At 43.6% G+C, this 16,912-nt stretch overlaps 1 protein-coding gene across 4 annotated transcripts in view; it reads left to right on the top strand.

The window, feature by feature from the left end:
* The window catches only part of DIAPH1 (diaphanous related formin 1), a 295,385-nt gene that overhangs the window by 137,742 nt on the left and 140,731 nt on the right, over positions 1–16,912 (top strand). For all 4 annotated transcript variants that reach the window (XM_029583290.1, XM_029583289.1, XM_029583291.1 and 1 more), the window contains 3 exons: positions 3,531–3,710; positions 4,948–5,631; positions 6,540–6,654. In XM_029583290.1, coding sequence (XP_029439150.1) covers positions 3,531–3,710; positions 4,948–5,631; positions 6,540–6,654 — 979 coding nt within the window. The remainder of the gene's footprint in view (positions 1–3,530; positions 3,711–4,947; positions 5,632–6,539; positions 6,655–16,912) is intronic.

Below are 16,912 nucleotides of genomic sequence, written 5' to 3'. Positions count from 1 at the left end.
AAGGAACACCACTTTTCCAACTGAGAAACTTCAAACTCGCTGTCTACAGAGGTTCAAAGAAGGGCATCATGAGTTGAGCTAGAATTACATTAAGGTACCAAGGCACTGGAGGTTTACCTGCTGGAGACTTAGAATGCCAAAGCCCTTTTTGTCTCTGGTTCGATGCTGAGGGAAATGTTAATGAGGAGTTCCCTTATAGGTTACTCCCTCTCCTTAGATCCCTATGTCATATAGATCCCCCCCCCCCCCCCCAATGTCGCATAGATCCACATAGATCCCCATGTCACATGTCCTTAGAGATAATATATTAGTTTGAGAACAATAAATTATTTATGAGAACAGAGCAACTCTAACCAGAGAAGTATTCTTTAAATAGAATATACTTATTACACACATGAGGAACAATATTTAAAAATCGTCTTATCTTAGATATAGAAAGATAAAAGAATTAGAGATGGTTCTTATCAAATACAAGTTATTTGGCCAGTCTGGTCTTGGACTACCATGAGTTGGAATAGCAGTCCTGGAATACCAGTTTTGCATTATATTTACACTATTAATTTGTTGATGATTATAATCTAACACATAATCTTAATACATAGTAATTGAGTAAGCTATCAAAGATTTAGCTACTGAAGCTCTAGTGTTCTTTGCCAAAGAGCACATAGTCTTAATATCCTGATACATGGATATTACATTTCTCAGAGGATTTATGTTCTCATATACATGGAATATAAACACAATGCTTTACATCATACATGCTTAGTTAGCTGGCTGAATACCTAGCTTTGCTTTGCAATATAGATAACCAACTTCAATTAATGAAGAAGCATTTATTCATTTATTTCTATATTGCATATAGATATATATAATTTGCAGAGAAACTTATTTCTATTTAGTTATAACTATAGACCTGTTTTAAAAACTGCTTTAGTTTTAAAAGACAAAATATCTTTTTCAAATTTTTTTTTTCTAAACTTCACTTGCCAATAATGAACTCAACCTGACCATAAGTTCTAGGAGTTTTGCCAGAACTGGGCTTCCTTCCAGTTTTGGATTGCTTAATAAATCTGGGCTGTTTGCCAAATCTTGTCTTTGAAGTGAAATATTTATTTATTTATTTAGAACTTTTCTATACCGACTTTCCAGTAACAGAATTACTGATCAATTCGGTTTAATGACCTTGGAAAGATGACAGTAGTTCCAGGAGACATAGAATGAAAGAGATAAGCGTGTACCGCATCACTAGACAACTCCATGTGTCTAAGACTGGGACTGGATATCTGGCGGTCAGAGGTTACTGTTTTTGTCTCACTGTCCTTAACCACAGGTAATGAGCTTTTAGGTGCTGTCCAAGACCAACTGGGCTCATCCTTCTGTGTCACTTTCATAAACTTGGAGACAAGAGGATGGATAGAGAGTGGACCTCCTTTCACTTTCATGTATACGCTGCAATAGCGCTGAGATGAGCTTTCACTGATGAAGTACTTAGAGCTGAAGATGAAAGGCAGAACTAGTACTGGAGCAAATCCTTTGGACTACAGGAAGAGGAGTTAAGGGTGCCGGACTATCACTAGGATGAGAACCTTTTCCAGTTAAACCTGTAGGAATTTCTAGCTGAAGGTTTCCTGGCTGATATTTAGAATATCTTCCACTCCCTTGGAGGAGGGCTAAAGAAGAGACTACTATAAGCTCAGCATCCATGCTGTGAGGGTCAGGGAAGATAAACTTGAGTGCAAAACCTACCGTTATCTGTGTGATAAGTCAGAGAAGTTCCCAGTGGAATTGGAACTCAGTGGTTTTTATAGAACATGGCCACCTGATTGTCTGAATAAAGATTCTTTTTCCTAATAAGTGAGAGAAAGTTCCCAGAACATAGTGAATGGCATGCAGTTCTAGTAGGTTAATCTGAAGGTGTCTCTCCGTAAAGGGCCACGCCCTTTGTGTCCATACCACTCTGATATGAGCCACAAAACTAGCTTGTTGCCTTCAACTATCCTTCATGCCTGATAGTCATCTTCAAGGAGCCTTTTCTCAACTTGGTTAAAAGTTAGGATGTTGCTGATAAACCAGCTAGGTAGTTTAGTAGAAAGTGCTGAAATTATCATGCAGAAAACTTGTGTTCCATTCACAGCTTGGCTTCTGCTCCTTATGCTATTGGGGGGTGTTGCAGAGGTAATGTTCACAAAACTGGGAAAAAACCCTGGGTAGTTGAAAATACAGGTTTATTTATTTATTTTATTTATTTAGAAACTTTTATATACCGACAACCGTTTGCACATCGTATCGGTTTACAGATAACTTAAAAACTTTTAGGCATTGCCTTTACATGGAACGGTAACTGTGAACTAAGGAACAGCAAACTTCTAAATAAACAGATTAATAATATTTACAATGGTCAGAGACAAATTGTCGAAATACAGATTGGAAAACTAGGAAGGCAAGGAGGCAAATCGTACAAGATATGCGATTCAGTAACTGGAAAAACAGAGACAGAAATTTACAAAGTATTTGACAAGCGTTAGGTAGCAAAAGCGTTAAAATCAGAGAGTAGGAGAGGGGGGCAAAGAGGGGGAGAGGAGGAAAAGGATAGTGTTGCCACTAAACGGAAGTAGCAGCAATATGTACAGGTTGATCAAGGAGGTGTACTAAATATGGTTAGGTGGTTTCAGGAAGGCGGTTCACGTTGGAAGGATAGGCCTGTACGAACAACCAGGTTTTTAGTTTTTTCTTGAATTTAGCTGTAGAGGTTTCAGTGCATAGGTCGGGGGGCATGGAATTCCATAGGGTGGGATCGGCCAGTGAGAAGGCTCTGTTCATTGTGGAGCTGAGTTTAGTGGATTTGATGGAAGGGGTACGGAGAGTTCCTTGGAGTGCAGCACGGGTTGGACGGGTGGAGGTGCGAGGAAGTAGGGAAGGGTTGATCCAGCCGGAGTTTTCATTAGTGATACTTTTGTGGATGAGTGAAAGCGCTTTGAAAATGATTCGAGATTGTATAGGTAGCCAGTGGAGATCGATAAGAGTTGGTGTAATGTGGTCACATTTTTTAGAATTAGTAAGGATGCGTGCTGAGGCATTCTGTAGGAGTTGTAGAGGTTTGGTGTATGTGGCAGGGAGGCCAAGGAAGAGAGCATTACAGTAGTCAATTTTGGAGAATATAATAGATTGTAGTACTGTGCGAAAGTCAGTGAAGTAGAGAAGAGGTCTGAGTTTTTTTGTAGTTTGAAATAGCAGTCACTTAGGATAGATTTGATGAAGGGTTTGAAAGAGTTGATTGTCAATGAGGACACCCAGACACTATGGGTGTGAGCTATGGTTTGACACCATAGCTGAATAGGAGGCCAGTACCAACTGAGATGAAAGCTCAAAGGAGCAGGAGAAACCTGCCAGGCCAAAACAAAGTTGCTGATATAAGAATATACTAGTTGTTGTAAGAAAGAAAATTAGAAAATGAAGTGTTTAGGATATTTGTCTGTAACTATTGCATCTCAATTTGATCTCAAATTCTCAGTGGTGTTCATTCTTTGTAGTTGGATTCTGAGTTGACGGCAAGGCATGAACTTCAGGTGGAGATGAAAGCAAAGGAGAGTGAATTTGAACAGAAAGTGTTAGAGCTACTCGGTGAAAAGCAAGCACTGGATACAGAGAAGCAGCTGGTCATCACAGAAAAAGAGAAACTGGAGACTAATATCATTGAGCTAAAGGAAGAGGTAACAACTGAGCCAACAGATAATGAAGCCAAAAGCAGCTGTGGTTTTCCTGCTAACTAAGTAAATTTAACCTGATATTCAAACTGGTTCTATAATTGATGAACATTCATTTTGGATATATAGAAAACCAGACCTGTTGGCAGCTCACGAGGACCATTGTAATGTAACTCTGCTGTACATAAAAGTAGAGACTGTTTGATTTATTACTAACACAAAATATACAACAATAAAAAATGGTGGGTTATCTACAATGTCATTGGATAGTACAACAATCTATTTCTAATGAATGAGAGAGAATTAAAAAAAAAACCGATCAAGGAACAAATACTATAAAAACATCCATGGTAAGGGTAAATGATTCCCCTATCATAAACAGTACATTTTCATAGGATTTGTTCCATGAGAAAATTTGTATTGCATCCTCATTTATAGAAAATAGCTTCTTGTACTATCCAGGGACATTGTAGATGACCCTCCTTTTTTGTTCAGTTGCTTTATTACTGCCATTCTAAATGTGAAATGTAATTTCTTGAATGAAGATTTAGACCAATAAATGGTGAATCTTTCTAAACAGGTTGTTGGGTTCCATTTTCAGTTGAGCTTAACCTTTTCAGCTAACAATAAGAGAGCCTTGAGTGCCAGTTTGGGCTCAAATGCACATAGGCATGTAGTGCCTAATGTGCTGTAGGGTACTTAGTTTTTCAAGGTGCATCTTTGATCTGGGAGGTTTACTAATTGCATAATAACAGTCCAGGTTACATTGAGTAGTGGAACTGCTTTTTGCTTTGCCACACAATCCAATTCATGAGTAATGCAGTTAAGACTGGCCTTGTTTTAAGTTTGTTCTGCTGCAGAAGCTGAAATAAAAAAGAGTAGTGTTGAAGTATTAACATTATGATAAAAGGTACATTTTTGGAATAGACTTTAAGCAATTCCAGAGTTTTTGAGGAGTGTTTAGTGTAACTTGTTTCCTAGACCTGGCATATTTTTCATAGGTAATACTTGCAGTTAAATCCTACCCAAGATGAATTGTGTTTTGTTGCTTTTTGAATGCCAGTTACAATGTCATTCCCACCCTTTCTAAATCATTCAACTTCCTAAATTCCTCTTTGAGCTGTGTAGAACTGTTAGCAACATAATATGTTGTTTACTTTGTATCTTTGAAAATTAAATTGGTGCAGGTTAAAGGTGGGTAGTATCTGCATTTATCCTGTTTCCTGGTTTCATTATTTTGTAGATAAACAAACTGTTGAAGAACCTTGAAGATACCAAAAAGGAAATGGCTTCCATTTCATCTTCAGGCACACCTTTTCCTGTGCCTACTCCACCTCCTGCCACATCTCTTCCAAGTACAGGTGTTATACCACCGCCACCTCCTCCACCACCACCTCTGCCAGGCACCTCTGGGATTCCACCTCCACCTCCACCACCACCTCTGCCAGGCGCCTTTGGGATTCCGCCTCCGCCACCTCTGCCAGGCGGGATTCCGCCTCCGCCACCTCTGCCAGGCGCCTTTGGGATTCCGCCTCCGCCACCTCTGCCAGGCGGGATTCCGCCTCCGCCACCTCTGCCAGGCGCCCCTGGGATTCCGCCTCCGCCACCTCTGCCAGGCGCCCCTGGGATTCCACCTCCGCCACCTCTACCAGGCGCCCCGGGGATTCCACCTCCGCCACCTCTACCAGGAGCCCCGGGGATTCCACCTCCGCCACCTCTACCAGGAGCCCCGGGGATTCCACCTCCGCCACCTCTACCAGGAGCCCCGGGGATTCCGCCACCGCCACCTGGATTGCCTGGTATGCCGCCACCTCCCCCTGGATTTGGAGGTTGGGGTGCCCCTGCTGTTCCTAGTTTGCCTTATGGATTGGCTCCAAAGAAGGTATACAAGCAGGAGGTACAGCTGAAGAGGCCTAACTGGTCCAAAGTAAGTGTTACTACTTAGTCTCTTGTTTCTTTCCCAAAACTGGCCGTTTGCTCTTAACCCCTGCTCAGCATCTTAAGCGCCAGCCACCACTTATAAACATACAGTGGATTGGAGACAGATGTTGAAGAATATCCTCAGTCTCCTTTCATTCTTCCACAACAACTTCTGCATTCAAAACTGAGTTGATGATGACACTCTAGACATTTTGAAATATTCAGTAAAAAATTAAATTCCAAAACCAGTAATGGGGCACTCCATGAAGTTAGCATGTGGCACATTTAAAACTAATTGGAGAAAGTTCTTTTTTACTCAACGCACAATTAAACTCTGGAATTTGTTGCCAGAGGATGTGGTTAGTGCAGTTAGTGTAGCTGTGTTTAAAAAAGGATTGGATAACTTCTTGGAGGAGAAGTCCATTACCTGCTATTAAGTTCACTTAGAGAATAGCCACTGCCATTAGCAATGGTTACATGGAATAGACTTAGTTTTTGGGTACTTGCCAGGTTCTTATGGCCTGGATTGGCCACTGTTGGAAACAGGATGCTGGACTTGATGGACCCTTGGTCTGACCCAGTATGGCATGTTCTTATGAGCAGGCTCAGATAGGAACTTAAACTCATAGAACAATAATAGATGGTTGTCTCATTATTATAGTGACTTTTACTCTCTAAGGGACATTTTGCAAGAGTAAGATCCCTCAGTATATGAAGACAGTGGTGCACTATTAGAAATTCTGGAAATGGGCTATTGGGGTGAGGTCAGAGGAATGGCCTGTAGATGTATATCAGACATACATATATATATATATATATATATATATATATATATATATATATATATATATATATCATTTCTGTTTTGTTTCCTGCATTTCTGCATAATGTGGTGATTTGTATGTTTTTTAACAGATTATTCCAGAGCAGTTGTCAGAGAACTGTTTTTGGACAAATGTGAAGGAAGACAAGTTTGAAAGTAATGAACTTTTTGCAAAACTCACGCTTTCCTTCTCTGCACAGGCAAAGGGTGAGTGGTTTATGTTCCCTTACTGTTTTACAGTATACTGATGCCTTTTCCAGCACACTGTACTGAAATGAAATCATCTACTTTGCAAAGTGAGAAATTGTTAGTATTTGAAAGAATTAATTATTTTACATGTCTAGGGATGATTTACATTTTTTTGATTTGAAATCTTGTCAGAATGCTTAAATATTGGTAAGGGCTGCACAACTCTGGTTCTCAAAATTCACAAACAGACCTGGTTCTCAGGGTCACCAAATATGCAAATTGCCTTGGTTCTTAACACCAAATGTACACCAATACAAGTGGAGAAATATCCATTATAGATATCCTGAAAACCATCCCTGTTTGTGTCCCACATATATCAGTTATGCATGACCCATAATAATTTGGTAACTTTTAAGGTGGACTTGCTCAGCATGTCATTGTGATTTTTTTTTATGTTTATTCAGTACAATGTACCAACTTTAAGATACACTTTCTAAATGTGACATTAAGCTACACAGCTGTATTTCAAACTAGTGAAACTATCGTAACATATTAGCTTAGATGATAAATTATTTTTAGAAGTCAGTATTGTGAATATGAGTTGGTAGATCACATGGTACTTTTGGCTAATAAGATGGTTCTCACGCTATAGACACATAGGAAAATTGGTTCTTACCTGCTGATTTTTGTTCCTGTAGTACCACGGATCAGTCCAGACAGTGGGTTGAGCCTCCTGTCCAGCAGATGGAGATAGAGAAAAACTAAAAGGGTATCCTTTATCAGGACAGTGCTCACCCCGCATCCCTTCAGTATAAACGGTATCAAAGCAAGAAAAGTTAAAGTTAACCAGTAGAAGATCAAGCAAGTAACACCCAACATGTAATTTGAACTATCAACACATGTTCTTACATAAACCGTTGTGATAGCGAAACCGAACGACGGTATATGAAACTCGATAAATAAATAAATATCCAGTTGGGAAAGACTTCCGGTGCCTTGAAGTTCTGATAGGCAGTAACTGGATCCAAAATGCTCTTAAGAACCAAACAAAAAAGGAAGAAACTTTAGAGCGGACGAAGCAAAAGGAAACCACAGCCCGGGCGGGAGTCTGGACTGATCTGTGGTACTACAGGAACGAAGATTAGCAGGTAAGAACCAATTTCCTTTCCCTGTATGAACCCAGATCAGTCCAGACAGTGGGATGTACCAAAGCTTCCCTAAACAGGGAGGGGCCGAGAAAGTCCTGCTCAAAGCATTTGCCGTCCGAAGGAGCCAAAACCTGGCACCTTTTCATCAAGGCAATAATGACGAGCAAAAGTATGCGGAGACTTCCAAGTTGCTGCTCTGCAAATTTCCTGTGGAGAGACCCAACTGACTCTCCGCCCAAGAAGTAGATTGTGCACGCAAAGAATGGGCCTTCAAGCCCTCCGGAACAGACTGGCCATGACAGAAATAAGCCGACGCAATGGCCTCCTTCAGCCAGCGAGCAATGGTAGCCTTAGAGACCTTGTTACCTCTATTTGGGCCACTCCATAGGACAAAGAGATGGTCAAAGATGCGAAATTCGTTAGTAACCTGTAAGTATTGGAGTAGGACTCTCTTTACATCAAGACGCCGGAGGTCACCGCCAGGTGTGCGTGCAATGTCTTCAGGAGAAAAAGCAGGAAGCTCCACTGACTGATTGACGTGAAAGGAAGACATGACCTTTGGAAGAAAGGAGGGCACTGTCTTGAGGGAAATACCTGAGTCCGAAAAGCGGAGAAAGGGCTTCCCGACAAGACAAGGCTTGGAGCTCAGACACTCTCCTGGCTGAGCAAATAGAGACCCAAAAATACCATCTTAAGAGTGAGGTCTTTAAGCGTGGCCCGCCGGAGGGGTTCGAAAGGCGCCTCGCAAAGGGCTTGAAGCACCAAATTGAGGCTCTAGGACGGACAAGTAGGCTGGACAGGTGGGTTTAAATGTTTGGCCCCTTTAACCTTTTAGGTACCAACTTTCCACAAGTGGAACATTTTTTCATATACTTTTAATAACTTACAAATTTTTTATACCATATTTATACCATATTTGGGTCTAGTTAACTAAGATATGTAAAAAGGGGCATCAGGAATTAATTCCTTCAATGAGCAGGATCTAAAAGGTTAAGGAAGTGAATAACATCCGCATGGGTCGCCACTGTGTAACCATCGATAACGCCCAAGGAGAGAACCAAGGGCCGAAACCTGCACCCGCAGAGAATTGAAAGAAAACCTTTGAAGAGACCAGACTGCAGGAAGGAAAGGACCTGAGACACTGGAGCATTGCGCGCCTGGACTCCAGACTCAACACATGCATTCTCAAACACTCTCCATACCTGGACATAAGCGAGAGAGGTAGAGGTCTTCCGTGCCCGCAAGAGAGTGGAGATAACTTCCTCCTTATACCCTTTCTTTCTCAGGCGCTGCTGCTCAAAAGAAAGGCCACTAGACAAAAGCGATCCGCCTGATCGAAAAATACTGGTTCTTGGCGGAGCAGGTTTGGGAGGTGACCGAGACGAAGAGGATAGTCTGTTGCGAGGTTCACCAGGTCTGCGAACCACGGTCTCCGAGGCCATTCCGGCGCTACGAGAATGACCGGCCCCTTGTGGAGTTCTTTCCTTCTGAGTACCCTTCCCACCAGAGGCCAAGGTGGGAACATGTAGAGAAGAACGTCGTGAGGCCAGGGAAGAACCAGGGCATCCACCCCTTCCGAGCAGTGCTCCCGACTGCGGCTGAAGAATCTGGGAGCCTTTGCGTTGTTCCAGGGTAGCCATCAGGTCGAGGAAATTAACTCCCCACTTGCGCACCAGAAGAGTCATCGCCTCGTCTGACAACTCCCACTCTCCAGGGTCTAGGTGTTGCCGGCTGAGGAAGTCTGCTTGCACATTCTCCTTCCCCGCAATGTGGGAAGCTGCCAGACGACTCAGGTGTCTCTCCGCCCAGGAAAGCAGCTTGCTGGCCTCCAGACCCACCAGACGACTCCTGGTGCCACCCTGGCGATTGATGTATGCTACTGTGGTGGCATTGTCGGAGAGGACCCGCACGGCCTTGTGACGGAGCAAGGGCAGGAACGTCTTGAGTGCCAGATGGACAGCTCGGGCTTCCAGATAATTGATGTGCCATCGGGATTGCACAGGAGACCACCGTCCTTAAATAGACTGGTGCTGACACATCGCTCCCCAGCCAGAGAGACTGGCATCCATCATCACAACGATCCACTGGGGTGTCTCCAAAGGCACTCCTTTCAAGAGGTGGGCGAGTGAAAGCCACCACTGCATGCTGGCAATGATAGTCTGAGAGCAGTAGGGGTGTTTGGAACTCCTCCAAGACTGGCTTCCAGCGGGAAAGCAACGCTTTCTGTAGAGGACGCATATGCGCAAAAGCCCAATTAACCAAATCTATGGTGGAAGCCATGGAGCACAGGACTTGGAGAATAGTACCAGGCCATGGGTACCGAAAGAGATGTTGTACCTGGTCCATGAGCATGAGCGCTCAGTGCTTGGGCAATAGGACTTTGCCCACGTGGGTGTTGAAATGGGCTCCTAGAAATTCCAGGACCTGGAAGGGCTTGAGGTGACTCTTGGAGAAGTTGACAATCCACCCGAGGGAGGAGAGAAAAGCCACGACCCTGTCAACTGCTGCAGTGCACAAGTTCTCCGACTTGGCCCGGATGAGCCAGTCGTCCAGGTAAAGGGTGGACTAGGACTCCCTCCCGACGAAGGGAGGCCACCACCACTATCATGATCTTGGTGATCGTATGTGGCGCTGAGGCCAGGCCAAACGGAAGCGCCCGGATCTGGAAGTGGTGTCCCAGAATAGCAAAACAGAGGGACTTCTGATGGTCGTGGCGCATTGGGATATGCAGGTAAGCCTCTGTCAAGTCGAGAGAGGCGAGAAATTCGCCTGAGCGAACCGCCGCTATGACCGCTTGCAGGGTCTCCATCTGAAAATGGGGCACCCAGAGAGCTCGGTTGACCCTCTTGAGATCCAGGATCAGTCGGAAGGAGCCGTCCTTTTTGGGCATGACAAAGTAGATGGAATAAAGGCCGGATCCCTGTTCTTCCAGGGGTACAGGGACTATGGCATCGAGCTCCTGTAGCCTGTCCAGAGTCTTGCACATCGCTGGTCGCTTCCGAGAGCCGCAGGGAGAGATTAGAAAGCAGTCGGGGAGTTCCCGAGCAAAGTCTAATGCATACCCGTTGGCCATCACATCGAGGACCCACTGATCTGATGTGATGTTGGCCCATTCCTGGAGAAAAAGGGACAGACATCCACCTAAGGCGGGAGCGGAGGAATGGGCCGGCCGCATTTCATTGGGAGGACTTTAAGGTGGAACCTGAAGGGTTTGTATCCCGGAACAGCTGTCTGCCACGAAAGGAATGAGACCAAGACTGGGATCTAGTGGAGGTGGGTCCTTGGGCAGCTCCTTTCCGCCTGTTGTACCTGTGCTGACCCCTGAACCGAGAGCGCGAAGGAAAAATGGATTTGGATTGCTGAGTGCAGTCCTCCGGCAGCTTATGCACCTTATTGTCCCCAAGAGATTTAATAAGCTGCTCCAGGTCCTCCCCAAAGAGTAACTTACCCTTGAATGAGAGAGTGCCCAACTGTGTGATTTAGGAGTCCGCTGCCCAGTTACGAAGCCAGAGGAGACATCTAGCGGACACTGCCAAAACCATAGCTCTGGCCTGCACCCTGAGAAAATCGTAGAGGGCATCCGCCCCATACGCAGTGGCGCCTTCCAATCTCTCTGCCTGTTCTGCCTCTGCAGACGGGAGGTCCTGGGTGCTGAGTAGTTGTTGAATCCACCTGAGGCTTGCCCGCTGCATGAGACTGCTACAGACTGTCACCTGGACCCCGAGCACTAAGACCTCAAAAATCCTTTTGAGGTAGACCTCCAATTTACGATCCTGAAGATCTTTCAACACAGTCTCCCCCACGACTGGGATAGTAGTGCGCTTCGTGACAGCAGAGACTGAGGCGTCTACCTTGGGGACCCGGAGCATATCCAGACACGGGTCTGGAAGCGGGTACAGCTTGTCCATGGCTCTACCCACGTGCAAACCGGCTTCCGGTGTCTCCCATTCCCGGAGCAGTAACTGCATTAGCATCGGATGGAAAGGGGAGGTGCGCAGGGGTGCCCTCAGTACGGTGAGGACTGGGTCGCCATTGCTAGAAGCTGCAGCAGATGCGCTGTCCTCCGGAGGGGCATTTAAGCCCAACTCGGCCAGAACATGGGGTATAAGCGGATCCAGCTCTTCACACTAGAAGAGATGCAACACCCTGGGGTCGTCCCCCTCTATCGGTGGATTCAGAGCGAGGACATCTGCATCCAGATCGGGGACTGGTATTGGAGCAGGTGGATCAGTGGGGGCTGGAGGGACCGAACCCGTGGGACTACCCGAACCCGGTTCGCCCCTTGAGAGTCTGGGGTCCTGGGCCCCTGCGCTGCAGCTGATCTGGTGGGTCATCCTGTTGTAGAAGGCTGGCAACATAAGTCTTATGCATGAGGAGAACAAAATCAGCTAAAAAACATCCTGGAGATTTGCCTGGGAGAGGAGAAGGGGGGTCAGCAGGCAGTGTGTCAGAACTGGCATCTGGGGGGTCCGGGGGGCTTAAATCGGGGGGGGGGGGGGGGGCTTAAATCGGGGGAGTGAGGAAAAATCGGGTCCCTTTCCTCATCAGGCTCAGAATCTTCAGCGAGGTTTGGAGCCAAAATGGCCGCCGTTCCCGCGGTTTGCAGGAACGGGGCCGTCCTTGCCACGTGTTTGCCAGGCCAGGAATGAGCAGCTGATCTCTCCAGCACAGAGGAACCTTCCCCTCCATTCAAGCATCGAGAACACACTCCCTCGCAGGAGAGCCGCAAGGCAGGCTCTCCACACGCGAGGCAAAAGGCTGATCGAGGCTTAGAGGGAGAGAGGGGGAGGAGCAGATCTGCCGCGTGTGAGATGGCAAGAATCGCCGGTGCCTGGCTGAGAGCAGGGAAGAGAAAGTTCAGCTATCGGCTCTTTCCCCCGATCGAAGGTTTATTCTTTTTAAACTTGTTGGTAAGGTTGAAGAAGCAGAGGAATGAACTTCTCTGCAGCAGACCAGAGGTATGCTTCGTCTCTGGGTCTGCGCGGGGGAGGGACTGGACCACCAGTTTCACCCCTAGCCAGGCAGGTCACCGGGTAGGGTGTTAGGCTGAGGATCTCAAGGGGCAAACCCCCCCCCCCCCAGGCACCTAGTAAGAGCAAGTGTCAAACACTGTTGCTTCCTACCAGAAATTTAAAAAAAACCAAAAAAAAACCGTTCAAGTTTTCAACTGAAACTAGAAATTAATACCCTTATTCAATAAACTAGAAATAAACTTATTCAATAAACTTATTCAATAAACTAGAAATAAACAAGAAACTAGAAATGAATACCCTTATTCAATAAACATACACATGGTTACTGTGACTCCAACATCGCTCTAAGCTACAACAGCAAGAGGAAATGTGGAAAAAAGGATTCGCACTCACAAAGTGGGGAGTAGCTGGCTTGTTATGGCGGTTACTACCCCAAACCAAAAAGCCTGATACTTCACTTTCAATGCATATCCTGCTTCAACGGCAGGGGAGAAGAAAAACTGATACTTCACGCATATCCAGCATAGCTCTCTGCTTCAACGGCAGGGGAGAAGAAAAACAACCAATAAGGGCTGTATAACATAGTCTGGGTAAAACAAATAAGCATGGGTGTAGCTTGCTTATTGCGGCGGTTACTTCCCCTACTACCCATAACTAATCAAGCTTGATATTTCACTTGGTTGCAGCCTCATCACTGCTCTCTACATTAATGGTGGGAGTGGAAGGGAAATAGAACCAAAGAGCTAAGAGAAACAGATAAGTATGAGAAAAAAATGTGAAGCTTGCTGGGCAGACTGGATGGGCCGTTTGGTCTTCTTCTGCCGTCATTTCTATGTTTCTCTGTTTCTATTAAGTACTTGCTTGATCCAAATAAGACAGAAAGAGGGAGAAAGTAGACTTTCCCCAAACAAATCTAGCTGTCTAGAGGGGGAGCTGCATGTCTGCCATTTGTATCTGCTGGAGATAGAGAAATACTGAAGGGATGCAGGGTGAGCACTGTCCTGATAGAGAAAAACTAAAAGGGTATCCTTTATCTCCATCTGCTGGACAGGAGGCTCAACCCACTGTCTGGACTGATCCGGGTATGTACAGGGAACTGCTAATCATGTAGTTAAAAGGTTATCTAACTAACCCACTCAGATATGTATAGAAATGTATTTTATTTATTTAGTTATTTTATATACCATCATTCCAAGTGAAGATCGCAATGGTTTACAAAAGTAACATTTGTCTTTTAGGTCATTACATTATGCTGTAACACATATTGGTCTAACACACTTTAGTAAGATAGATACATGTTGGTATTACATATTCTTTGGTAGGATACATAAACTGGTACGACAGGTACATTGGAGGAACTGAATAGGGTCATATGAATCCAGGGTGATGTACTTAAACGTCTCAACTGAGGAAGGGGGCAATAGGTTAGTAGGATAGGGAATCTGTTTAGTAATTTACATGGTTGTAGAGGAGTTGTCATGAACTATGTTGTTCACGCATTACTTGGTATTCTTTTCTTGTTCATGAATTATTAATGCTGCATTCAGATACAGCTTAAGTGACAAGTTCTTGTTTTCACAGCATACTGATAGTATTTAAGTTAGATTATAAGTGTGTTTAAAAAGCCAAGTTTTTAGTTCATGTTTGAATGTCTTTCCTTCTGGGCTCAGTCGTATTGTCTCTGGTAGTGAGTTCCACAGTTCAGGGCCTGGTGTGGGGAACATGTGATCTCTTATCTGTGCCAGGTGTGTGCTCTGGATCGTAAGTACAGTTAATAGTCCTTTGTGTTGGGACCTTAGGGTTCATTGTGGAGTGTATGGTTGAAGTGTCACACCCATTATTAGCCCAATGTTATACTTATGTATGATTTTAGAGTTTAAAGTTAAAACTTTGTAAAATATTCGGTACTGTATTGGTAGCCACTGCAGTGCTATAAGTGAGGGTGTGAATGTGTTCAAATTTCCTGGTTCCAGTTAAGTCTTGCCACAGCATTTTGTAGTAGTTGTAGTTTTTTTTTTTTTAATAGGCTGTTTGGGAGTCCTAGAAGTAGGGCATTGCAGTAGTGAATACTTGAGAAAATTAGCAATTATAGAACTGTACGGAAGTCTTCTGTGGTTAGTAATGGTTTCAGTCTATGTAGGATGTGCAGTTTTGCATATCCTGTAGTGATTAATTTGTGGCTTTTCATAGTAACATTTTCGTTTATCTGGATTCTTAAGTCCCAGACTTGATCTGAGGGTATGATATCAAAATTACCTAGGTTTAGTGATGGAGGTTTAACAATGGAGGAGTTTCTCCTTAACCAAATGAGTTTTGTTTTTTTAAATTAGTTTTAGATTGGAGAGTTTTAGCTGTATTGCTTTAATGTATTTTGAGAGTATCGATGCTGTCTTTTCAAAAGAGGAGTCAAATGGAATGTAGAATTGATTGTCTTCCACATAGGAAGAAGGAGATTCCTAATTCCATTAGTAATTTACACAGAGGAAGCATGTAGATGTTGAATAGGATAGCCGAAAGTGCTGAGCCCTGGGGGGAACACCTGTATTGATGGGGAATGTAGGACTCGGAGAAGTCTTTTGCTGAGATTACGCGAGTAAGACACATACCGCATTAACAGTGGCATTTTTTTGAGAAAATATCACCATACTTAAAAGAACCATTTGTTTGATCCATATTGAATCATCATTACCACTATTCCAATTGGTTTGGTGTGAAGTTTCCATATTATTTAAGTGAGATAATATAAGCAACCTTTGGCACAGAATAGCCCCTGAGGCAGCTCTGTTATGAGTGAAACTCGGCCAGAGTCGGGCTACCACCAGTAAAGAATCCCTTTTACACCGATCTCCATTGTTTGATGGGGAATGTGTCAGTTATATTGTTTCCCGGTTTTACTTGGAATGTCCTGTTGGATAGGAATGAAGTGAACCATTTGTGGACACTGCCGTCTATTCCAATTTTTCTCAGTTGGTGGCACAGCAGGGTATGATCCACAGTGTCGAAGGCTGCTGTTAGATCTATTAGCACCAGAATATAGGATACATTATAGTTAAACCCACGTAGTATAGGGTCCATTAACAATATGAGTAATGTCTTGGTTGAGCAATTTTTTTTTTCTGAAACTGAATTGGTTAGGATATAGGATGTCATAGTCTTCTAGGTGGTTTTCCATCTGTTGTAGCACTACATTTTTCAAGTATTTTTTAGAGGAAAAGTAGGTTGGATATTTGACTATAGTTGGCCCAATCATCGGTTCCACCAGTTATGTTTTTAAGGATTGGTTTTATCACTGCTTGATTTGCCTCATTTGGGATCAGTCTTTCTGAGAGCGAAAGATTGATAATTGTTGCTATTGTTGGGGTGATTACTTTGTTTACCAATTTCAAAGAACTTGCTGGGATTGGGTGACGTGGATGTGTTGCAGGCTTAATTTTAGAAATTATTTGACTGATTTCAAGTTTAGTTACTCTGTCAAATGTGGTCCAGTTAGCTTGTTCATGCATATTATCCAGTTCTTTTGTTTGTGAGCTGTTGGTGATTTGTATTTTTAATCTATTGATTTTATCTTATAGCGAGGTTGCATAATCATTGCAGGTATTCTTTGAGAAGTTGAGGTTGTTAGAGATGGAGGAAGATGGGTCTTCGATTAAGTTTTTAACAACTTCGAAGAGTAGTTTTCAGTTAATTAAAACTGTGTATCTGTTTCACATAGTATTCTTTGCTTTATTTATTAATGTACAATATTTTGCTAGGAGGGATCTGTATTTTCCTAGAGAGTCTGTGGTTGAGCATTTCCGCCATTGTTTATCATGTTTTCTTAGTGTTAGTTTAGTGCGTCTTAGCTCTTCGTTGTTCCATGGTTTCTTCTGTTTAGTGGCGTTTTGTTCTTTTTGCAGTATTTTTGTCTAGACTGGGCTAAGGTTGTCAGCTATTTCATTAACAATTTTATCCCAGGAGTCAAATGCTGAAATGGCATTTGCCTGATTAAATTAGGTTAGTTTGTTTTTAATTGCTTCTGCTAGGATGTCCGATTATATCTTTTTTTCTGAAACTGAAAGGTTGATTCATATTTGATTTTTTTTTGTTTGGTTGAGGAAGGTTATTTTTGCTTTGATTAGTTGATGATAGGTCCAAGGCAATATAGTGTGGGAGAAG

The sequence above is a fragment of the Rhinatrema bivittatum genome, chromosome 18 (assembly GCF_901001135.1).
Source record: "Rhinatrema bivittatum chromosome 18, aRhiBiv1.1, whole genome shotgun sequence".
In the NCBI taxonomy this organism is placed as follows: domain Eukaryota; kingdom Metazoa; phylum Chordata; class Amphibia; order Gymnophiona; family Rhinatrematidae; genus Rhinatrema; species Rhinatrema bivittatum.
The sequence above is the reverse complement of the archived record's forward strand: the minus strand, read 5'-3'. Positions and strand labels throughout refer to the sequence as shown.